Source organism: Neovison vison, chromosome 1 (assembly GCF_020171115.1).
Source record: "Neovison vison isolate M4711 chromosome 1, ASM_NN_V1, whole genome shotgun sequence".
NCBI classification, from domain to species: Eukaryota; Metazoa; Chordata; class Mammalia; order Carnivora; family Mustelidae; genus Neogale; species Neogale vison.
Window position 1 is genome coordinate 133093387 of NC_058091.1, and position 26028 is coordinate 133119414.

General features: G+C 39.6%; 1 protein-coding gene across 1 annotated transcript in view; it reads right to left on the reverse strand.

Moving 5' to 3' along the window:
* The window catches only part of LOC122908058, a 354429-nt gene that overhangs the window by 297412 nt on the left and 30989 nt on the right, over nt 1-26028 (reverse strand). Inside the window, 3 exon segments of the mRNA XM_044250725.1 lie at nt 8590-8766; nt 9073-9139; nt 15365-15423. Of these exon segments, the coding sequence (XP_044106660.1) occupies nt 8590-8766; nt 9073-9139; nt 15365-15423 (303 nt within the window).

Below are 26028 nucleotides of genomic sequence, written 5' to 3' on the forward strand. Positions count from 1 at the left end.
TCAGAAAACATTGTTCTCTCAATTTTTACTATGTACTTGTTTACAGTAGGAAAATAATTGGACTTCTGGTATATCAACTATGTGGTATCCAGTCTAGCATTTCTATGATTCTAAGATTCTTAACCATAATTTTCACGACTGTGTAGATTCCTGTGCTCACATTTTTATTTTAAAACTACATAAATTTCACTGGTATAAACATAAATCCAGTGGTTTAAATCAGTGAACTGGAGTAACAAGACAATATCTCCCAAAGTTCAAATTATTCTTTAAAAAATCTTATTCCAACTAACTATTATGAAAGAGTTTATAAAATACTATTTTACAAAGTCACCTATTAGGGATTTTGCTAACATCAACTTGAAGAGAATATAGAAAATAATTGTGCTTAATGGCTGGGAAAGTGTTACCCATGGTTCCATTCTAGCATTAACAAGTAGGAAAGACAACACAAATAGACATTCTGCTGATTTCCTGACCAAATCTGTCTGATTAACTAGAAATAGACATTTATCTCTGAGAAGACAATAAATTAAACTTTTCTTATTCTGTTGAAATTCTCAAAACTCAAACATCTGTTTTAAATGCTCTTTTCTCAACTAGACAAACATTGTTCTAGAACTCTGTTACTCCATTAAAAAAAAAAGTACAGGAAAGTAATCTTAAGTTGATTTATGTTGATTTCTATAAACTGTCTAAATATTTCATCTTTTGTATATCTCTATATTTTTTAATCTCAGAAGGAAGGATACTTTGCTGAGTGCTTATTTTTAGCCTTTGAAGTCAACGAAAGAAATTCTAATCACTTAGGAACCAAATGGTATCTACAGACACAAATCCAGGTCAGTTCAATAAATCAAAAAGCAAATGGTTTTCCTGTTTTTATCTTAGTAACAGGTGAAATGTCTGAAAGCAAAAGATATACATATTTATATTTTATGTATATATATATAACTTATAAATAAATAAAATATATATAAACATAAACATATTTATTTATATATAAATATAATATATATTATATTATATTATATTATATTATAATATAATATATATTATATTTATATATAAATAAATATGTTTATGTTTATATATATTAAATATATTTATATATTTATATTAATATAAGTATATAATTCCTATATATATTTCCTATATATTTATATAAAAATAATATATTTTATTATATATATAAATACATATATTTATATGTATAAATAATATATTTTTAAATGTTCTAATAAATTTCATAGCACACATGTTTCCCATCTTAAGGGAAAATAGCTATAAGTGAGAGAGACCTAAACAGTTTTATACAATATAAACTCTCAAATAATCTAGGCTATGGGGGCACATGGGTAGCTCAGTTGATTAAGCAACCAACTCTTGATTTCAGCTCAGGTCATGATCTCAATGTCGTGAGACTGAGGCCTGAGTTGGGCTCCCTCTGAGCGTAGAGCCAGCTTAAGATTCTCTCTCTCCATCTCCCTCTTCCTACCTCCTGCTTGCACATGTACACGTGCATGTTCTCTCTCTCTCTAAAAATAAAATAAAACACGTGCATGTTCTCTCTCTCTCTCTCTCAAAATAAAATAAAATAATCCAGGCTATGTGTACTATGGAGAAAAACAATTCTCATCACATATGTGCTCAGATTATTTGAATTATGCACTTAACACATATACTTATATGTTCTTTTTTAAAAAAATTTTTATAAGTGTCTCTTTAATGGCCACAGCAATCTGAAATTAGATTTAGGGCTCCATTTATAACCTTAATCCAGGACTTTTTCCAGTTTAGGCACACCTATTGTAGGTTTCCTACCCTTACTTCAAACTACCCTTTATTTCTTCAGGAAGGATGTAATAAGGCCTTAGATCACATACGCTCCAACGAATTCCCCTCAGTATCTTTGGAACATTGACCATTGTCTTTCTCCACTGCTCAGGCTTCAGCTCTGCTACATAAAATCATGTAAACGTTTTTATGCTAACAAAGGTGCTCTTCAAACCATATTTATCATGAGATCAGTGATGGCAACTCCATTCCATGAAGCCACAGGAAAACCACTTCCTCTCCATTCCAGGACTGCTGCTGGGGCCGCTTCAATGCTGCTGGAACCACTGTTGCCTCCAATACTAATTTCTGCTGGTACCTCGTAGAGGTCATGTCATGTTCTCATCAACATCTTCTCTGGTTCTGCTCAAACCTTGGACTCGCACTCATAACCAGCCCACGTCCCACTAACAATGTCAAGTGAGGGGATATACATCATCTTTGCTAACGTGATATTCCTCCATATCATACAAATCAGCAGGTGGAGACGCTGAGATCCCCAACAACTGACAGAGACCTCAGTTTTTATTCCAAGCCCCTTTCCCAAAAACCCAGGAACAAATGCCTGGAAATTAGATCATGGGACAACATGATTGACAAACACTGTACTGTGATCAAAATTACCCTTCCTCTCTGGCCTTGAGCTATTGGCATGACATCAAGTTTGTGTGCCTGTCTGTCTCCTTCCTTGGAATTAACCTTTTCCTAGAGGTCATCTTACTTTTTTCTTAAATGGAAATGCAACAGTTGATTCAGTCAAATGGCAGCTGAAAGAGCTTAGCAAAGTTTGAATTTAAGATGGAATTTCATTGATATAGCCTAACTACTTAATCTGATGGCCAGAAAGTTTTTTTTTTTTTAATTCTCACCCAATATTTAAAGGAAACCAGGTTTAAAAAAAAAAAAAGTTCTGTCCAACTGCTAAGATACTGGCCATATCACTAACATATCAGAAAACCTAAATTTCCATATCAGCTTTTTAAATAAAAAGCTATCTTCATTATAGACTCCTTCAAACCACAAATCCTCACACAAGCTTATTCTGAGGTTGAACATATTTGAATCAACTAAACTGGGATCCCACTCACACACACACATACATACACACATACACACTTCTATTTCAATCCATACTTCTAGAATCACCCAATTTAAGAAATGCTATGTATAAAATAGATGTAAAATACCTCTATGAGAAAAGTTTGCTTTTTTGAGAGTAACAGATTAACCTGGATTAATTAATTAAATCTCAGTGTTACTTTGCAGATGTAATACGTTGGATGAACACAGAGAGATTCCATGTCTGCTTGCTCAATTTTGTATCTCCCAACTGTACTAAGTATAGTGCTTGACAAACGGAAAATATTCAGTTGATATGCTTTTCAGTAAATGAGGAGGGGGAAATGGAGAAATACATATGCATTTTTCATTTTATATATATAACTTCTAAACAAAATATTATATAAATCATTTTGTATCCAACTAACATTTTGTATCCAACTAACATTTTGTATCCACTCCTATTTTTAAGTTGTCCTGATGGTATTAACCATAGGATATGATCAGGAAATCATCGAAGACATAGGAACTTAAGGAACAGTTGTCAGATTTTTGTTTGGTTGATTTGCATTGCTGTCTTGCATCCATTTCCTCTCTCTACCAGCATCCTGATTTCCTAGGACCCAGTGCATATCATCTTGATGGTCCAGTAACTCCAAATTCCTGTATCCAACTACAGAAGCTCAGGAGGGCAAACAGAACCTACTTATCCTGCTCTGATAAAACAAGGAGGCAAGCAAGTGACCTGGGCATGGCCAACCCAATGGTCTTCCCTAGGACTTTGAGTAAGTGAAGAAAGGATGGAAAGAACACTAGAAATAACCTCCATGAAAGGCAAGAATTAAAAGGAAAGCATTTCCCAATTGCAATGAAATCACTCATCATGAGTGGAACTGTTCTAACCACTTCTTTTTGCTGTTGTTCCTGTTGCTGCTGCTGTTGTTCTTCTATCCACTTTTACAATGCTTTATTATTTCTCTTTATTATTTCTCCGTAGCTCCTTCTCACACGTATCCTACATTTCATTTTACTGCCATCTATACTTAAGGCATTCTCTACCTGTTTAGTGCCGCCATTTTTTTTTTAAGATTATTAAATATTCCCTTTTGTCCCGTCCAGCCCTCAAGCCCTGGTTAGGTTCAGAACCTAAGCTGCCTCCTCTCTCTTTTGAAATTCTAAGCAGTTGTAATTTCTCTGCTGCTTTCCCTTTCAAGTACTATAATTCAGAATTTCCCTTTCTTAGAGGGCTAATCATCATCAGGCCCAGGCATAGCTGGGAATGAGCAAAGAGGGTGAACTGGGATCAGAAAAGCATTCTACACACAGGAAGCATAAGTTCTGGGCAGGATGGAACAGAGAACAGGTGGCCCAAGATAATCACATATATTCTTACTAATGCTTTTTTTAAGCACCTAAAAGGTGGAAATGTATTGATATTTACTGATAGGATGATAATTTGTGCTCATTTCAATAGCATGGGGGAAATATCTAATTACTTTTTTATCTAAGTAATCATATTGGTAGATGAAATAAATTTCCTTTTTTAAATATTAATAAGAAACACTGTGTTCTATAATATGGTGAAGTTTCTAAATTCACATATTTCAAATATTCTTCTTCATTCACTGTCTGTAAAAGTGCACATTTCATTTGTAATTGAAACTTTTTTGGAGGCTCTTCCAAAGACAGGCAAACAGGATGGGTTTGAGTAGAGATGCAGTAAATGATTTTTTTTTTAATGTTGACTATGTTCCAGAAGAGAGAAGGTATAATGCCTACCCCTGTAATGTCTGGCTAGTTTTGTCAGGATGATAATAAATCATTTCTGGATTTTCCATCTAAACCTTCTTCATTTCTCTCCTTCTACTCTCTTCTACTTTCGAGCTATAAAATTTTTGCTCTCTCCATTTTCCAGAATCAGACCAACAATCACTCATGACAATTACTACCTTCCATGCCCATTCTCATCTCCAAGATATGGGAATAAGCCCATGATAGTAGCTCTCAACCCAGCTGTCCATCAAAATGCCTTGTAGAAGATCTGGAATACAGACTGCCCAAGAGTCATCCTGGAGGCTATAACTGCCAAAGGACGCTTGGCTCCCCAGATAATTCTGATAGATAGCCAGGGTTTAAAAAACACCAACACAGGAACATAAATTCTAGTTTCAGGGATATGTTAGAATGCTAAATCAACATACCTTTACCTACCAATTATACTTTCCTTATAGAAACTCATACGTACAAAACCAATATCAAGATAGCTGCTGTTTGGAATAAGCCTTCTTTAAAATAATGGAGAAGTGGGGCACCTGGGTGGCTCAGTGGGTTAAAACCTCTGCCTTCGGCTCGGGTCATGGTCCCAGGGTCCTGGGATTGAGCCCCGCATTGGGCTCTCTGCTCAGCAGGGAGCCTGCTTCCTCCTCTCTCTCTGCCTGCCTCTCTGCCTACTTGTGATCTCTGCCAAATAAATAAATAAAATCTTTAAAAAAGAAATCATGGAGAAGTTACTAATTCCTGGTACACAGAAGAATTCACTCAGCCTATCTCCAGGAAAACCCTTTGTATTCAGACTATTTTTTTTTTTTTTTTTTTTTTTTTAAAATCACAGAAATTATGTCAGGGGCTCCTGGGTGGCTCAGTCGGTTAAGCATCTGACTCTTGACTTCAGCTCATGTCCTGATCTCAGGGTCATGAGATAGAGCCCTGTGGAGAACTCCGCACACAGCAGGCTCCCTCTAGAAGAGGAGCTTCTCTCCCTCTTCCTCTCCCTCTGACCCTCCCCCAGCTCACATGCACGCTCTCTCTAAAATAAATAAATTAACTAAAAAGAGAAAGAAAGAAGGAAATGATGTTAGAAATGAAAAATACAATTGAGACTGTGTTGGGAATATTATGCATGTGGGGGGCTGAGATGTTATAGTTCTCTAAGAGTTCTGTAAATTCTACCACGGAGATTTTTACAGCAAAACTTCCAGGTCTAATTAGCTACAATCACATTGCTCAATACCAGCCACCAACTATGTATGCCTATGGAGCACCTGAAATTAAGAAATTTTAGATTTTCTGTTAATGTAAAATACACAAATTTCAAAGACTTCATGCAAAAAAAAGTAAAATATTTTTACATTTTTATGTTGAGTGTAAGCTGAAATAATAATATTTGTAGATATTGTTTTAAATAAAATGTATTATTAAAATTAATTCACTAGTTTCCTTTTAATTTTACCAGTGTGGGCTATTAGAAAATGCCAAGTTATGTATGCAGCTCACATTATATTTCTATTGGGTAACACTTTCCTATGTTTATTTCCACCCTAACACTTAACACAAGTGTCATCCTTTCCATAGGCTTCACCGTATCCTCTCTCACCCACACCTGATCTACCTAAAAGTAATTATTCTCCATGACCTGCTTTATTCAACTTCTAAAGCCAAGCCTTCAAGTGGTACTACACTTCTGAATATTCATCAACAATTTAATTCAACAACTTTTAAATTCAAGGTTTCCACATAGACTTCTTGTCTTCTGGGATCACAAAGAATAAGAATTCCTACTGAAAACAAAAACACAAGCACAAAAACAAACAAACAAACAAAAAACAGAACACCTCTGTTGAATATAAATTATAAAAGATAAATAAGTATAAATATAAAATCATAAATATAAAATAAATATAAAATATAAATACAAATGAATATAGATTTTACACAAAAAAAACCCTGTTCCAGCCACCATTTGGGCTATGGAACACACCTTTCTCCTCAGGGTCTAACAGTGAAATAATGTACCTCCATAAGAAAGACTAATTTTTCATCAAGGGAACTAAAGACCTAAAAAATGTCCATGGGCTGAAGATCCCAGTTTTCCTTCAGTCCAGGGTTGGACAAGAAGTCAGACAAATGCTATGGCGCCCTAAGCCTCCTTCATGCTGCTGAGCCCCTGCCTCTCCGCCAGCATTTTCTTTGCCCATTTGGGAGGTGACTGATCCCGAATGTCTGACCTTACTGTAGACAGATCTGTAGATAACATCTCTAGATGTTATCCTGATACTCCTCGGCAATGCTCCATCCCTAGATGCGGTGACATTTCCCATAAAAAAGAGGGATGCTATAGGGCAGAAGGGTGAGATGTGTAGATCATAGCGTCAAACAAGACTTGGTTCAAGTCCCTTACTCTACCCTGTATTTTTTTTCTTACTTTAATCAAGTTGAAACATTGATTTCCTCATCTATAAAATGAGAGTAAAAAAATACACTTGGTGTACATTCTGCTGGCTGACCCAAGACCCACTCACAACCACCCCCCCACACTCTCTGCCATTGCAGTTGGAAACTTCATGCCCAGGTCACAATGTTTTCCAGTCTCTCTTGCAGCTGGATGTGACCATGGGACCAGTGTCCAGCAACAGGGTTATACACAGAAATGCTATATGTAACTACGTGTATGATGGCCTCTGCTTCCCTCCCAGGGCTTGGAATGTGGAGGCGACACCGAGTCATCTTGGACCATGAAGACGGGAACCAGCTTAGAGATTACAAAGCCATCAAACAGAAAGTACTAAAGCCAGTATAAACCTCTATAATTGTGGCTTTTATTACATTACCCTACATCCTGCCACTTCTTCACAGACTTACAGAAAAACACAGGCACATGCAAGAAGAAAGAGCCAAGCTAAATCCACTGATTAGAACATGCATGGTATGACGTGGCATGCAGAAATCTAGAGGCTGGTACTGAGGAATCAAAATTTATACAACAAATGCTCTATAGGCCATGCTAACCTACTGGGATCCGGACTGCCTGGTCTGTACAGGTGGAAATCATGATGATGCTGCTAAGGGGGGTGGGGGCAGCAGAGAACACATCTGCGCCCGCCCATGCTTCATTACTTCAGCCGGCAACCTCTCCAAAAGCTATCTGGTCATTAAATTCTGATGTCTTTCGTCTTGTTCAGTGATGAAGATAAGAGCAAGGACAGCAAGTTTTAATGACTTCTTTCTTGATAGGTACAGAATAAACAGTCTTTCCCATAGAGGCACAAGCTTGGAAGAAGAGATTTCTCCCTCTAGAAGAGGAGCCAGCCATCTTGTATCAACCCGACGCTGAGTCTGGACACATTCCCCCGGCTTAGCTAGAATCCTTTCAATAGTTCACGACGGGAACTAACCCCCAACAAAAAATGAAGGAAACTGAATGGGAATTTCCACAGGCAAATTCTATCTAGTAAGGTATGCTCTCTGTAGTTATCTTATGCGCCCAGCACAGGTGTCTAAACCTCTACAGAAACTGTCCTCTTCTGAAGAAGGGGGCATCAAGGTCTAAGGCCCCAGAGTGAGCTGCTGGCATGGTTTATGGATTAACATGCACCGCCATATCCTAAAAAGGGGGGCGTCAGCATTTAGTCCCCTGTCTGTACCCCAGTGCTATGTCCCAAGATTGAACCCATTCCATCTCAGCACCCTGAGATAAGGCCAGATTCACTGCTCAGCAACCTTCACATACGAGATTATGGCCTGCATACCAATGGCCACACAGATCCTAAGTGTGTCCTCCATGTTCCATCCAGAGTCAGGACGCCTGTGCGGACACGCTGGAATGGAATGCCTGATGCCGGCTCCAGGATGCCCTGGTTAGATCACAAGTACAGCAACTGTCAGCGACTATGAAGATAATCAAGACTGAAGTCACACCTTTTGGTTCAGCAGAGGCCAGCAGCCCGAATTTTTGTCGGTGAGCTGCAAGGGTGTGACCCGGCATGTCATGTCTAATAACTCTCTTGTCTGAAGTCTGATGCGCTAAGAGATCTGGGCTGCTCATGTTAAAAGCTGGATTTCCAGTGCCTTCCATAGCTTCTCTATCTTCTTTAACTAGAGCAAACAAAACAAGGAGGTCAGAAGATCACTCTAAAGCAAAATATATTCCAATGACAAGCAGAAAATTCCTTCCAGTAAATTCTTGTGCGGAAAGACTCAAGTGTATCATCCTCAAATGTCACCAAAACAGAATTAGGTTAAAATTAACTCTTAAAAAAAAAAAAAAGAATAAATGATTAAAATAATTACAAATTGTACCCTGACAAGCAAGAGCAAAATTTCGCCCACAGCCATTTGTCTGTAATTAGTTAATTAATCCTTACACAAATTATGAGCAATAACTCATCAAGCAGGGCTCACCCATCAGAAATTCAGCCGACTTGGATTTCTTCTGCTTAGTTTGCTTCAGAGCCTTCTGCTGAAACTTCTGGAGGGAAATTGTTAAATGAATAAATTAGCTAAAGAATGAAGATCATCATTTATGATCCACAACTAACACAGTATTTTAAATATGGGATGGCATTGAAATGTCATTTAATTTACATCTCTCCTAAAGGGGTCAAACACTAATTGAACAACAGAAGTGGAAGAATTAAATAAAATAGGATAAGAAAAGTTATTACAAATGCCAAATGAAGGTCACATTAAAATACTTTGTTTTTATCATTTTTAATTAATGCAAAGGGCCCTCAACAAATTAAGAACACTAGAAAATTTGCACTGAAAGGCTTGCTACTGCAGCATCGGCCTGTATTTGGATGAAGCTGCAATGCCATTTCATTTCAGTAAAATAGAATTTTCATGGAGAAAACGTGCATGTGCTAAGCATTTGTTCTTGCTTGTGTCCATATTTGCTTTAAACTGTGAAGGTCCAGCATGTGAACTAATTATTTATTTAAATCTACTCAGGGATAAAGATGACCTAAAATTGCAGTAAAAGTCAAAATAATATGAAGTGCCAAGGCTCACGCTTTTATGGGAATTGCAAAAATTTCATAAAATGCCACATCACTGAAAACCAGAATTCATTACATGACTGGAAAAGCCATTAATATTAGAATGCATAATAAATGTTCAAAAATGAAAATGAATAGCCAGAAATATTATTAGAGCTCTCAGACTCTTACAAGTTCCAAATGAATACTTGATAACTGTCAGACTAAATTTTAAAAATATCCACAGTAGAAACGTTCAAATTCAGATTATAAAATTTGGGTTAACCATAAACCAAAAAAGCAAGAAAGATAAAGCATGGAAAAATGAGCCAAGCGCGGTTATGTGTAAAGATAACTCCATATCAGACAACTCATTAAGTATCTGATGACTGCGTTCAGAATAACAAAATGTCTTCTCCACTTTAAAACCCTGTGTCACTGCCTTTAATAGATTTTCTGGAGTTTCTAATATTTCCCTTTTGAGTTAAAATGTTTATCATAAACCTGACTTCTTTCAAAAAATTCTTTCATTCTTCTTATAAATATCACAAAATAATTAAATCATAATATAACAGGTTGTATAAACAGCCTGGCATTATAAAAGCACGTTAAAGATTTATGAACAAATAGGCCATGTTACTAACCAAAACACAGGGTCTATTTTTCTGAAAATCTCTTCTTTGAAACATAAAGTAAATAGTGTGCAATAGGTAAGAAAAAAAATTATTTTGTATCACTATAAAAAATTAAAGAAAAAGATGTACTCCAGAGAGGAGACTGATAGGGTTAAAAATCATACCTCTCCCTAAAAAAATCAACTAATATTTCTTTTAAAGAAAATGCATAACAAATCTTATTGAGAAAAATCCAATAATTTTCAAAGCTTTTTTTCTTGCACTCAGGAATTCTGATTTTATATTTTACATCCATAGTTAAAGTAGAATGATGTACTCTGAGAAACTGCTCTATTTAAAAGATAAAAACAGCATTAAAACCTGATAAAAATCCTAAAACCTATACTATTACACTTTTACCTTAAAATGTATGCTTCAATAACAAGAGACAATACATTGTCCTAATTCACATCCTTCCTCAACATTTAATATAAAGAAATTAGACTCTATTCATTACAAACTTGGTAAACTTCAAAAACAGTCATTCGCAGTTGCAGTCAAAGTTTCTACATGTTATTAAGAGAGAGGTTGAGGTGTGATTGTTCTTTGCACAAACTTCATCAGAGGCAGCAGCAGACCTGAGTTTTTTTTTGACATGGTTCAGTAATTCAAGCATTTCAACTCCTTTTAGATCCAGTTAAACATGCTTTTAAATAGATGGAGGTGCTCTATTCATAGACCTCATTTCCTTACTCAGGACTTCCAATGAAATTGTGGACTTTCTCTCTAATGTGTAAAAAGGTCTCAGAGATATTTTCGCAGGTTCACATATTTAAAAGGCAGGCCGAGTCTGACTGTACACACCAGAGAGAAATTTTTCGAGAGGATTACCAAGTGATGGTTTGTGTTTTGTGACCTCTTTACTAATAACACATGTGTAAGGGGAAATTGGCAGAGATTTCCCACTTCTCCACTTGGTCAATTTCTTGCTGTTCTCTCTCTCTCTCCTTCACAATGAGCACCTTTCAAGAGTATAAACTGTGATTTCATGCACCTCTTCTCCACTGAGATTTTTCTCTTTCCTGATGAGATCTTATCTCCTCAGCTCAGGCAAGACATCCATTCCTTCATCCCTGGCCGCATGTGAGGTTGGCTTGTTTATGGAACTTATAATATTTTTAGTAAGTGCGTATTACGTTACTAAATACCTATATAGTATTTGAAACATTAAGTTAAGAAACAAAATTTAATCATCAGTTTTTTCTTGTTTCCCATTTATGTCTCCTTCCTTCTGAAGAGAAGCAACATGTTTAGAAATCTCCGCTGAAACTACTCTGGATAGACTTGATGGCTCTTTCCCTTTACATTTCTATTTAATTGATATAATCTAACTCCAAATCAAATCGAAGCCAGCAGTGTCTGATAAGACATTTATTCTACATGTGTGCTTAAGTAGTGATAAATCAGGTCTTTTCAAAATAACTTATTAAGGTTATGCTACTAAATACAGAAATGTGGTGTGAAAAAAAACAAGTTAATACTTTGAGATTTGAATAGGGGAAGCTGCCTGGAACTAGTAAGAACTGACAGTGTTTTGGATGATATTTTCCTTTTCATTAAAAAGCAACAAATACCTTTTGATGCAACATGATCAACCTGAAACAAAAACAAAATGAAACAAAACAAACAAAAAAAAACGATACAGTAGCAAACACGAACAACTACAGCAAACTCATTTATAACCAGTGAGGAGCTAAAACCCACGAAGTATCTTTAAAGGATGTGATTGTTGTCAGAAGGAATGGGGGCCCCCGGCTCCGCGCTCAGCTCGGCTTGCACTCAAAGCCATGGCCGAGGGGCGCGGCGGGCGCGGCTCGGAGCCTGGTGGGCACAGACCAGCAAGAAAGTGAGTTCTGCATACTGCACAAATCAGGGCTCAGTTCAGGGCAGTCAGATTGCATCTGGGATCAACCGACTGTGCTTCATGAAACCGTCAGCCCTCATTTGTGTCTAGCTGTTTTCCCCTGTCCGGCTGTAAACAAGGCCGGCTGGGGGGTGTCGGTCTCCCCGCCCGCGCGCGGGGATACCTCACAGTCAGAGCTCGCCGGGGGCCTCCGCGCGCACGTCAGGGTTCCAGCTTCCCGACAGCCGTTCCAGCGCACGCCTGGCAAGTCACAAAGCGAAGTCACTTCGGCATGACCGAGTTAGGGCCTCCTTTCAGAAACATACCTTAGATGCCTCCACATTGTGGCATGGCCCGTCTCTTCCATGAAATTAATTGAGGTGTTCCTAATAGGAGCAACTGTTTCATGTTTTTGTTTTCAACTGTTTTTGTTTTGGTTTGGTTTTGGGGGGGGGTGGTGTTTGGGGTTTTTGTTTGTGGGTTTTTTTGGTTTGGTTTGGTTTGGTTTGGGGGGGGGGATGGATTCCCCCCCCCCCCCAGCAGACTAGCTCAGCTGATTTATCCTGTTGGGGAGGAGTGGGTGGTAGTGATTATTTTAGTTGTTCCACTGCTCTGGGGCTTTGCTTGGATCAACCAAAAAAAAAAAATGGCTCGAAATACTGTCAGTCTGGTCCACCTCCAGGAACCTAATCATGCCTGACTTGCTTGGAGGAGTGTAATGGTGGTAAACAGGAACAGGTATGTTGGCTTCTGTTCTCCTCCACTTCGGCCCTAGCATTGCCTTTAAAATAAAGCAAAGGACTGTTTTGAAGGAACATCATCACAGTAATAAAAGGGGGGGGGCGGGTATTGAAGCCATTTTCCTTGGCAAGTGGCAGAAAGGTAATATTTAGTATTCACCACATTGAATTCTCCTAGCCAGCTGGTCTGTCTCTGTTAAGACTTTCATTTATGCAGCTTGAGCTGGAACCTTTTTTGTTCCCCCAGTCTATTACTTTGTCTGTTTAAGGGATAACAGCCAAAGTGAAACAGCTTGCAATTTGCACCTGTCTGCTCTAAGCATTCCATGTTAGATTATATAGGGAGCAAACTCTTCATTGCTAATGAGACCAAGACCGGGTGGGGCTGAATGCAGTTTTGTTTGGGGGGAGGGCTCACAGGATATTTTAGTGGGGTTTTTCCCCCTTTCCTAAATAATCTGATTGGGACCTCCCTATTCTGGTTTTGAATTCCTAGACTAAAAAAATACAAAGCAAAAAAAAAAAAGTAGTTGAAGTTGTGTATTCTTTTTTTAAAAAAGATTTTATTGGGGCAGCTGGGTGGCTTAGTGGGTTAAAGCCTCTGCCTTTGGCTCAGATCATGATCCCAGAATCCTGGGATCAAGCCCCACATCAGGCTCTCTGCTCAGCAGGGAGCCTGCTTCCCCCTCTCTCTGCCTGCCTCTCTGCCTACTTGTGATCTCTGTCTGTCAAATAAATAAATAAAATCTTTAAAAAATAATAAAAAATAAAAAATAATTTATTTATTTTCTTTGAGAGACAGAGCAGGAGCAGTTGGAGAGGCAAAAGCAGAGGGAGTAGCAGAGTACCTTCTGAGCAGGGAGCCCAATGTGGGGCTCGAATCTGGAGATCATGACCTGAGCAGAAGGCAGATGCTTAACCGACTGAGCCACCCAGGTGCCCCAAAGTTGTGTATTCTTCAAAGAAAAATTTAAATGTCATGTATGTAACTGAAAATTGAATCAACATTCAGTCTGAGCTGCCTCAGATGAGAAACAAAAGAATTAAATGCTGGGTTATATTCAAGTTGTTGTAAGCACAAATACCTAGAGAGAACTTTAATTTGTAAAACTGGCCATGAAAAAAAAAAAGTTGTTAAAATATTTTTGGCCATGACAGAAACAGGACAAGTTTCTGAAATGACCCCAAGGGCCGGAAAGTGAACCAGTGTTCTCTGCTTATATTACCTTTGAAAATGTTATTGACTGGATAGAAAATAAAAATTCAAGTGACTGAGTTCAAAATCATACAGAGAGAGATGTATATGTGATATCATCATGTGAATCACAGAGACATTCTCCACAAACGCACAAGTGTCTGCACATGATTCTCTCCAACTTTTTCTGGAAGTACACCTGTGGGCTGCCATCTATTTTTAAAGAATTTAAATTAAATTCACTGTGATGAAAGAACTTTAAAGCCTATGACATTTTCCCAAATCTTAAGCTTTCTTTTTTAATCATAATAGTAATTTTTAGATAATTTGCCAAAATATCCTTGAAGATTATCCAAAATTTAGTAAAAAAAAAAATTTATATAAATACAAACATGTATATGTGTGTATATGTTTGTGTATATATACATACATATGGGATATATACTGAATATATGAACAGAAGGTATGCTGTATATATATATATATATATATATATATGTGAACAGAATACATATATATGTATGTAATTTTAATCAAAGGATTCAGGCTACTTTTGGGTTCCAAAAATCTCTCACATCGGCACTTCCTGTGGAAATGACAACTGATAACGGTGCCAAGTTTAATGTCGTCGAGGTGATCACAAACGCGGTCTCACTGGTAACTTCTCGAGTTTCGACGGCTGTTGGCGTACATCTCGCCTGACAGATAACACTCCAGCTCGTCAGGCTGGACCCTCTCACAGGACTCTCGGAGTCCTGCCAGCCACTGCCGAGTCTGGGTAGGTCAAAGGGTTGAGCCATGTGTAATTCAGAACAGAGGAGGTCCCACGGTCACTCCACAAAAACAATTGCACTACTTATTTCGCTCTAGCCCTTGCCCCAAACTCACAAGCCTCACAGTTTCAGTGCGGCCAATCTTATTCTGCCCCTGGGCGATAAGCCACATGAAAATATGTGGTGCTGTGTTTATAAATCTAATCAAAACTAGAAACAGTGGACGGGCACAATGAGGTCCTACTATGGATCATGGGAATCCTTGGAAGTTCTGAAGGCACTTTTGTTTAACTTCTACAGACTCTCTTTTGCTGTTACATTGTCTGCTACACTCGTTAATCATGCTCTTTACTCGTGAGTGCTACAAAGGAGGCTAAATTTCTCCTCGCTTCTATACGTCTCGTCTGTGGATAATATTATGAAAAATAAAGCTTAAAAGGCCGCTTTTAAAGGGAAAAATCAAAGTGGGAACTACTGTTATATCCATCTTACCTCTCCATCCATGTTCCCGGCTCCTTGCCCTCGGCAATGCACAGATTTAAATAGAGTCCCTCTAAAAAAGAAAAATAATACTTAAAAACTGGAATAAATTGGTCTGGCCATAAGATAGATGAAGCAATTTGGGGCCAGAGAGCTATGATGCTTCTTAATGGTCCCAAGAAGTCTCCGCGTCAATCCAACAGGCTTGGATCTGGGGGCGTGTGTTTGCTGTGGCTCTCCTTTCCAGAGCCAGACTCCTGAAAACTGAGAGTCCGTGAATGTTCACAAAACGTTTTACTAGGAAAACTTCAGCTTTGATCAAGACAACCTCAACTTCCTGTTTTATGCCCCAAAGGTGACTAATTCAGATGGCAACAAAAGGATCCTAAAAATTGGCTGTTGATGCTTTAGTTAGCTTGTCTACATTATGTCTTTAAAGATGGGATCCAGGTTTGCAACTGTCCTACATGGAGGATACCTGATAAATTCCACAAAAAATATATGCACTTAGGGACCAAACGGATTAAATTCTGAGAACTTCACCCAGCAAAGAGATGTGATACATAAATTCTCATGAAGGAGGTGTGTTTTTAGCGCTCTTAAAACTCCTTGGATTTGGGGCACCTTGGTGGCTCAGTGGGCTAACCCTCTGCCTACAGCTCAGGTCATGGTCCCAGGGTCCTGGGATTGAGCCCTCCATCGGGCTCTCTGCTCAGCAGGGAGCCTGCTTCCCCCCCTCTCTCTGCCTGTCTGCCTACTTGTGATCGCTCTCTCTACCAAATAAATAAGTAAAATCTTAAAAAAAAAAACCTTCTTGGATTTTGATTTTAATTAAAATACAGTTGTTACAAATAAAGAATGCAAACTTCAAAAACAAAAGGAAGCCACGACCCAAACAAACCAAAATTCAGATGCTCAGAATTGGCAGCACAACACAAAAGTTCTCTCCTGACGTGTATCGCGGTAGTCTGAACACTCCCAGGAAGTTGTGCATCCCAAGAGTTGAGAAAACAGATGTACAATAAAAAGTAAGTGCGTGCGCGCACACACACACACAGCGCAAGCTTCAGGTTGCTGTTTTGAATTGCAAACGAGGATAAATTTAATGTTCAAACAATCTGATAAAATAACCATCTGGAAACTGAAAAACAAAAACAACAATAACCAAAAAACCTCCTTAGAGCTATGTGATAAATCATCAAGTTTAATCTATAAGATATTATATTGGATATTATCTCAACTGATAAAAATCTACACAAGAACTCAGTCTGGGACCAGACGATTATAATAATGTGTGGGAATAATAATAAATGGGCATTTTTTCTAATGAGCAAGATAGGCCCAGCATTTATTAAAGGAACATTCACCAAAGGAGGCTTTTCAACTGGGAGTTTTCCCTTTTGAAATGGTTATCAGTATTTGGCAGTAAAACAAAGTACATCATATATGAATAATATATGTAACACTTTTTTTTTTTTAATTTGGAACTCTCAGTCTTCATTTTAAAAAGTCATTTCACCATGTGTGTATGAGCTCTTACATGGCTAACAATGCTGAAAAATGAAAGATTTTAATCCTTCTAGTGTTAATTTTAAAACTTACTTTTTTCTGTATGAGTAACACTGAAGATTTGAAGATTACACAGCTTACTTCCTAAAAGAAAGGAAATGCATATAAAACTTTTTCAAAGGAAAAAAGTCTACATCAAAATGAGAAAATTTGAGCCAGTTAGCAAAAGTTGAGGTTTGACTTGTTTGTTTTTTGTTTTTGTTTTTGTTTTTGTTTTTTCCCATGGCCTAGTGACTCAAGAGTAATCTCAGGGCAAATATTTCTGGGAATATATGTCAACTGGGAATCTATCTTCTTTGGGCTCCTTAAACTTGGTATTATTCTAATCGCTAATATCTGCAATTTGTCAAGTGACTCGTGTTATTCTCATCATAAATTTATTCTGCAGACATAGAATCTGAAATGTATGAGCCACAGAACAAGGGTGTCTCCACTCACATCAATATAGTGCTCAGAAAACTTTCCAGTAAAGCAGCCCACTTCTGCCCCTTCACAGAAGGCTGCATTTTAGACATCTTTAAGCACAGATACTTAGCATGCGATGTTAGTACAGTGAGACTCCATAAAATTATGAAATAAGGTCAGAATCCTTTCATTTTCTCATATAAAACAGGTAGCTAAATCTGGAAAGTGCTTTGATAGAACCAAGTGGTGTATCATTCATTCATTCATTCATTCATTCATTTACTTATTTTACCAATTGGTGTATCATTTGAAAAGCTGTACAATTGTATATTTCCCTGTCTGACAAGCAAAGGGTTTGACCTAGAATGCTTCCCTGCTTGGAAATCTCTGGGAGCTTAGAGCAGGCATTATTTGCAACAGAAAGCCCTTGTTTCCATGTATCTACAAGCTGGAATTTGGGAGTCAGATCCCTTCAAGTTGGGTCAGATCCCTTACAAACTGTAGAATAGGGGCAAGGAAGAATGATCTGCCCGCTCTGAGCCAGGGGACTCTCAGGGAACATGTGACCAGGCTGTGGGACATAACAAAGATACAGACAAGGTGTCATTGCTGATCTAAATGACTGACTCACAAATGTGTGTGCCTGGTGCAATTTCTGGGATTTTAATTTGAAGACCTGCAAAAGGGGAAGGAACTGTTAAAAGGTCAAAAATGACCCTTCAGTTGCTGAGAGCTATGGCAAGGAAGGTAGACGGAGGCACAGGGGTGAAACAAGTTACAGGGACCAGCGGTGCCAAATCGGTGAGAAAGAAGCACAGGCAGCAGAGTGAACTTTGAGAAACAGGCAGGATTCAGATCTAAATATAAAAAGAGAGATAGCAGAGCCCTATGGGCACAGAATGGCAACAAAAGTGAGAATGAATTTGCAGAACAATGAGCAGACTCTTCGGCAAATAATAATTTCAACAAGCAGCCACCACACCACTTAAAAAACTGATAGTTTGGGGCACCTGGGAAACTCATTTTGGTTAGGCATCCGCCTCCAGCTCGGGTCACGATTCGGAGTGGCAGGATGGAGTCCTTCGTGGGGCTCACTGCTCAGGGGGGAGCCTGCTTCTCCCTCTCCCTCTGGACTGCTCTCTTGATCTCTCTCACTCTCTCTCAAGCAAATAAATAATAATTTTTAAAAAAAACTTTCAAAATAAAAACTGATCACTTGTGGAACCGGCAAAATACAGAGCCAATTAGAGAACTGATGTATTTGCTAAACTGTCTGGTGTCTTACATTATCAAGAAAGTCCCCAAATAGCTTCCTTTTCAGAAGGAAAGGAAACTAAGTAACACTTATAAATACTGTACATGTACCAGAAGCCTTGGGTTGAGCCTTTTAAGAACATTGGATTTAACGAACTGGTGGATACCATGACAAAATTGTCACCATGGCTACAAATTGGGACCACGATGTGGCATGTTAGTTGAAATGCAAGTGGACTACCATAGGAGTGGTGTCTTTAAGGACAGTCTCAAAGTTGCAAGCAGGTCAGTAATTCCAATATCACCTCCTTACCAGTAAACTGTTGACCACGTTCTTTTGAGCTTAGGGTAATAATCACTCTAATTTGTAGAGTCACTTTTTTTGGTTGGTTTGTTTTAAGGCTGATTTGAAAATGGCTTTCCCTGAAATTGTTGACCTTGTATTGCAAATTAAATCCTGGCATTGCCAAATCTCTGACAACTGGTTCACTGCTTCCAGAGAAGAGAATTAACATGGCTACAGCTGTCATTTCATTGCATTTTTCTTCTCAAGCAGACCAGCAAGGGCAAAGATGGTGTGAGACAGAGGTCGCAAGCCAGATTCTGTCTGCAAACATGTTTTGTTGTTGTTGTTTTTGTTGTGCTTTGTTTTGTTTTACCTCCCCAGTGATTTAAAACATATTGAGCCTATATTTTAAAATAAGAAAATTAGCACTAAAAATCCAACTTCTGGCTTCTCTTGGAAAATTAAAAAATTTGGCAAGCTAAGGTCAACTTCCATGGTGAGCTAGAACCATACTCCCTAGGCATTGCTCTCCTGATCTCCAGTTCCCATTCTTCTGCTGCAAACCACAAACCAAAATGTAAGCTCCATAAGGACAGAGTTTATTTAACTCATCGCCACACCCTCAGAGCCTAGAACAGAGCCTGGCAAGCAGGGGGTGCTTGATCAATATTTAATGTTGAATGACACTATCTCAGGGGTGACAGGTAACTTTCACGGGTGGCTTGACGACAACAGGCATGTCCAGGAACCATCACAATGCATGTCTCACTTAAAAAAAAAAAAAAATGCATGTCAAATAAATTCTGCCAGTCCTCAGGGAGAAAGGGAAAGTACCCACATATTCTGCTTGCACTGCTGTTTTTCTTACAAAGAAATATTTCTCGGAATCCCTACCACTATCAAAAGTAGGGCCACAGTATCAGGGAAAATGAGAGTGAACACAGACCCAGCACATTTCACTCATTTATATTTCTTGCCCTGGCCCCTACAGGCATCTGAATTTGAAACCTCTGCGAGAGAGAAGGGAGTAGGTCTTATACCCACAGTAACAAACTGTTCTACCATAGTCTTCCCTCAGTCTGCTCAGTAGGTTCTACACTACAGCTAACATCTACATTCGAGAATAAATAGAAAGAGGAATATAAAACCTACCGTGGAAAGTCACTAGTTAAACCTAACACACTACCTCTTTAAATAAACAGTCAGTATCACAGTGTTCCATGGACTTGTGTTTGCAGCTCAAAAAGCATTGGAGTAGATTTCTTGCACATGGGGAATGTGCCTAACCTCTGAAAGTCCAATTCCTCTGCATAATGGTTGGCAAAATTTAAAGATTATGTCTGTCAGACTTCCAGGTTCCACTTAGGGTATAGAAAGCCAGACAGGTGTTGTTTCCATACATACAGAAAAATATACCCTGAATGTCTGCAAATTCACAACTTTTATTAAACCCACCAGAGAGCTGAAGTCATGGCATAATCAACTAACCCAAAATCTGGGGCAAGTTAGGTGCTCCTAAGGAGTGAGGGGATGCATTCCCTTGCTCACTGAAGCAGACATAGACCCCCATAGAAGCTAGTAAAAAGTCAGCTACAAATTGCTAACGAATCTCTAAAGTCTGAATGCGATCTACTGTGAGAATATAGAACTTGAGGGAGCTTCAAACACACGGAGAGGGGTACCTGCGTAGCTCAGCTATTGAAGCAACCTACTCTTGGTTTCTGTTGCAGGTCATGATCTCAGGGTGGTGAGATCAAGCCCCAAATCTGGCTCCCTGCTCAGTGGGAAGTCTGCTTGAGATCCTCTCTCTCTCTCTCTCTCTCTCTCTCTCTCTCCCTCCCCTCCCCCAACTACCACCACTCATGCCAGTTCTTTCTGTCTCTAAAATAAGTAAATAAAATCTTAAACACACACACACAAGGGTAATTCACACTCATTCACAAATTCTTCTCCATGGACCTTCTGAATTCTCCAAAGAAAGACTGGCAAGAAGGCAAGAGTTTAGAGCAGTGATTCGAAACAGGGAGAAATTTTATCTCTACGAGGACATTTAGCTATGTCTGGAGACATTTTTAACTACCATACCTGGGGGGATCCTATTTCTACCCAGTGGTTAGAAGTCAGAAATGTTGCTAGCTCTTCTGCTGTGCACAGACTAGCACCCTCTTACAAAGAATTATCCGATCCAAAATGTCAAGAGAACTGCGGTTGAGAACCACTGCATTTACATTTCCAGAGAAATCCTCCCTTGTGATGGAACAGGGCCACCACACGAAGCCCCACCTGGATATTCTCTTTTTCTCCTATTAGGAACAAAGCCCTTACTTTTCTGAGAAATAGCAACAAACACTGGGATTTTTTTTTTTAAATTTTATTTATTTGAGAGAGTGGGAGATGGGGGAGGGAAGAAGAAGAAGCAGACTCCCCACTGAGCAGGGAGCCCAATGTGGATCTCGATCCCAGGATCCTGGGATAAAAACATGAACTGAAAGCAGACACAGTACCAACTGAACCATTCAGGTGCTCAGCAGCAAACACTGTTGCACCCATCTCAACCCCACAACAAGCCAAGGTTAAGAACCATTGTAGCTGGGAGAACACAAAAATACCCTCTAGCCCTGGTGTGCGACAAGAAAACATCTTGCCCCAAACTCTTAGAAGTATCCTACTGAAGAAAGAGGGGGAGGATCTGAGACAGCCCAACCCTTGGGACCCAGAGACACAGCAGCTTCCTGAGGAGACCACTCACTCACCTTACCATCAGGCTACCAAGCGGTGAGCAGCAAGCAACATCAATGCACAGCCGTCTGAGGAGAAAGGATTCAAATAGAGATGCTCCCTCATGGGCAGGCACAAAAGAAAGACTTAAACTTGAAGCCTGAGCAGACCTGAGGAAATTTTACAAACTACCACCATTCCAAGCACAAGTTAAGTCTAGAGGAATTCTAAGCCTATGGGGCACTGATGATAGCCACAAGAACAACAAACTCCAAACCCACCTCAAGTACTGGTAGACTGTACTTGAACTTAAACTTCCCACATGAGAAGACTAGCAAAAGGAAAAATATGCCATTGCTGGCCAGGAATAGTTTCTACCTCGGTCTACTGTCCTGCCCAAGATGACCTGCTTTCAAATAATGTTAGATGACAAAGAAGCAAGGAAAAATAAGACAAAAATCTCTGTTAAAAAGGCAAAATGATCAATAGAAGTGGACTCAGGTTCAACCTAGATATTGGATCTATCAGATAGAGAATTTAAAATAATATGGGGTGCTTGGGTGGCTCAGGCAGTTAAGCATCTGCCTTTGGCTCAGGTCATGATCCCAGAGTCTTGGGATGGAGCCCTGCATAGACCTCCTTGCTTAGTGGGAGGCCCACTTCTCCCTCTTCCTCTGACCCTCCCCCTGCTTGTGTTCTATCATACTCTCTCTCTGTTAAATAAATTAATTTTTAAAAATTTTTTAAAAATAATATAATTAGATAAAGTGACATCATGGCAACACAGGTCATTCCTGACTTCTATCCCTTTCACAAAAATAATAGCTAGCAACATCCATAGGCAAGACACCATTGTGAAAGTCTTATAACCCAGGGAGTGAGGCTAAAGTGCAACCCTGACAACAGAGGCAGAGGATGCCATTAGATGGATAAGAGGAGTAATTTTACTGATTGCATCAACCCTCCCCCAGGTCAGCACAATGCCTAACAGAGAGGGTTTTCCCGGGCCTGCAGTTTCTCCAGTGGAGAAAAAGAGAACCCAAGATGGATATCTGCTCTTCAAGCATTGAGGGATGCTCCCTGGGAGACTCACTCAGGTGTCTCCTCATGACCATCACTGGGAGAGCCTAGGCAGCTCAAAGACTAAATCAGATAGAAATGGAGAAAGGGGCAGGATTACAGTAACCATTGCTCAAATCTCAGTGACTGTGGTCCTGATTGACACGGAATCTGAGCAGATATCCCAACTAGAAGCTCTGTTCATAGGCTGACCTGGTGGCCCCATCTCACCAGGGATCTCACTTGGCAGTTCTGTCTCATTTGAAATCCCAGACAAAGGGCTATACTGCCATGGGGCACATCCTATGGCACACCTAGGATGACACACCTGGAATGGCATACCTGGGCATAGGTGCAGGGTTGCAATCTCATCCAACTGCTAAGCATAGCCTCCAGTTCTCCTCCACCAGGAAACATGACTATGAATGTCCAGCAGCACATTCTATGACCTGCCTGGGCAGGGAGCCAAACCAGCCACCTTATCCAATTGTTGAGCATAGCTGCTAGCCCTGCATAATCAAGGAGCCTGAACAGTATCCCAAGGAGACTCACAGCTCTACCTACAATAACACCTAGCTTCAGAATCCAGCCTACAATCTCACACAGCAGTGAAGGGCAGAATATGGTTTCCCTTGAGAGTTGAACACAAACTATGATGTTGACCAGTCAGAGTCCAGCCAAAGAACCTAGATAATCATGGAGTATAACCTGTGGCCCTACCCAACAAGGGACTGCAGACAGTGACCTTGCCCAACTGTAAAGTACAGTCTCCAGCCCTATATAATGGAAGGTTCCATCTGATTAAAGAACCTGACCAGCAACCACACCCAACAGCAAAATACAATCAATGGCCTACTTGATGACAAAGTCCATTCTATAGTCCCACCTAACTTTAGAGTACAGTCTTCAGCCTCATCTGATCACAGAGCACTGCCTGAGGCCCCATTCAACCATAAAGCTTGGCCTGGGGCCCTTCCTGAACAGAGACCAGTAGCACCATCCAGTAGAAAAGCATACCTAAGGCGGCCCAAAACCAAGATTATGGAGCACAGCCCACACCCCTTCCCAGTCATGGAATCCAGCCAGTAGCACTCTCCTATAAGGGATTAGAGCCTGTAAACCCAAGCAATCAGAGGTAATTGCAAAGCCTAGATAGTGGCCCTACCTTACTATAGAAACAGATAGACATTACATCTAACCAGAGAGCCCACCAAGTAGCCTGGCTTGAATCCAGAACTCAACCAGCAGATCTATCAACCGTGGAGCCCAACCAGCAGCACCCCTCCCCACCTCCAACTTCAGACCATAGACCATCGTTTTGCTGAACTAAAGAACAAAATAGCAAGCCTCACATGCTGATGTATGCTAGTAGCTGACCAGTCTAGTACCCCAAGCTGAGGTGACTGGCAAAGATCTTTCCCTACTAAAATAAACCTGTAGTTCTGGAATAAGAGAGTCTTTTATCAAATACAATTATACTAATAAGAGGGAGGAACAAGATGGCAAAGTAGTAGGAGACCTAAATATCATTGGGTCCCAGGCATTCAGCTAGATAGTTGTCAAAGAGCTCTGAATGCCTACAAACTCAACAGGAAATTGAAGAGAAGAAGAGCAGCAATTCTAGAAAAGAAAAGGGACCACTTTCTGGAAGGTAGGATGTGTGGAGAAGTGAATCTGAAGCGATGGGAAGAGAGACCGCAGGAGTAGGGGCCAGCTCCCGGCAAGCTGTGGAGCAGTGGAGCACAAAATCAGAGCTTTTAGGAGTCTACTCCATGGAGGGACATCATTCCAGAGGCTAAGCCAGGGGTGGAGCCCTCGCAGGGACATGTGGCCTCAGGACTTGCAGGGCCACAGAAAGACTAAGGGTGTCCAAGTGTGGCAGAGCTCCTAGGTATTGAAGCAGGGAAGTCGGCTATAGAGACAGAGCTGAGGAGTGGCTCTCAGCTCCGAGTTACCTTAAACCATGATCCAAGGCACGGTCAGACCACTGTTCTTCGAGCAGGGACCCCACAAATGACAGATCCAGGGAGACTCACCTTCCTCCTCCAGGAGGAGTGGCACAGGAGCACATGTCGGGAATCTGCTGGGCTTAGAGACTCCAAACAGGGCTGTGCACCAGAGATAGAAATACCAGGTCACAGGCCAGGTGAGCATGGAGTGTAGTTGGAGACCAGGGAGATGGAAGGGATTGACTGCTTTTCTCTGAGGGCACACTGAGGAGTGGGGCTCCAAACTCTTGGCTTCCAGAGGGCTGGAGATTACGAGGTTGCCATCTTCATTCCCGTGCTCCAAATCTCTACAGAAAGCGTTCAGGGAACAAAAGCTCGGAGAGCGAACCCAAGCAGATTAATTAGCCTGGCCCCTGGCAAGCACATGCAACTCTGCCTCAGGCAAAGGCATTTGAGAATCATGACAACAGGCCCCTCCCCCAGATGATCAGCAAGAAGAACATCCAGCCAAGACCAAGTTCATCAATCAATGAGAACTGTGGAACTGCAGAGCTAGGGGAACAAGACACATAGAATGCATGGCTTTTTCCCCATGATTCTTTGTCTTTCAAAGTTAAATTTAAATTTTTTTCTTATTCTATTTTTCAAATTTTTCCTCTTTCCTATTATAACAATTTTAAACTATTTTTATCTTATCAATACCTTTTTAAAAAATCATTTTTAACTTTCATTTTTATAGTCATAATCTATCAATTCATTGTATTTAACCTCATTTTTTATCTCCATATAGTTTTTTCCTTCTTTAAAATTTTGAGATACAGTTTCTTTTAACAGATCAAAACATATGCTAAATCTAGCACTAGGCTTTGTTCTAGTCTCCAGCCTAATCACATTCTTTCCTTTTTTTCCCCCTTCTTTCCATCAACTTCTTATCTTAATTCCTTTTTTAGAATCTTTTTTTAATTTTCATCTTTATAGTCATATTCCAACCCTTCATCGTGTTTACCCTTATTTTTGTATATATATAAGTTTTTCTTCCTTTAAAATTTTGGGAGGTAGTTCCTTGTAACAGACCAAAATACACCCAAAACAGGTGTAACAGTCACCTCACAGGCAATACAATGGCACTAAAGTCATATCTTTCAATAGCTACCCTAAATGTAAATGGGCTAAATACCCCCATCAAAAGACACAGAGTATCAGAATGGATAAAAATAATTAGATCTTTCAATATGCCATGTGCAAGAAACTCATTTTAGACCCAGAGACACCTCCAGATTTAAAGTGAGTGGGTGAAAAAACAATTTACCATGTTAATAGACATCAAAAGAAAGCTGGGATGGCAATCCTCATATCAGATAAATTAGATTTTAAACAAAAGACTCTAATAAGAGATGAGGAAGGACACTATATCATACTTAAAGGGTATGTCCAAC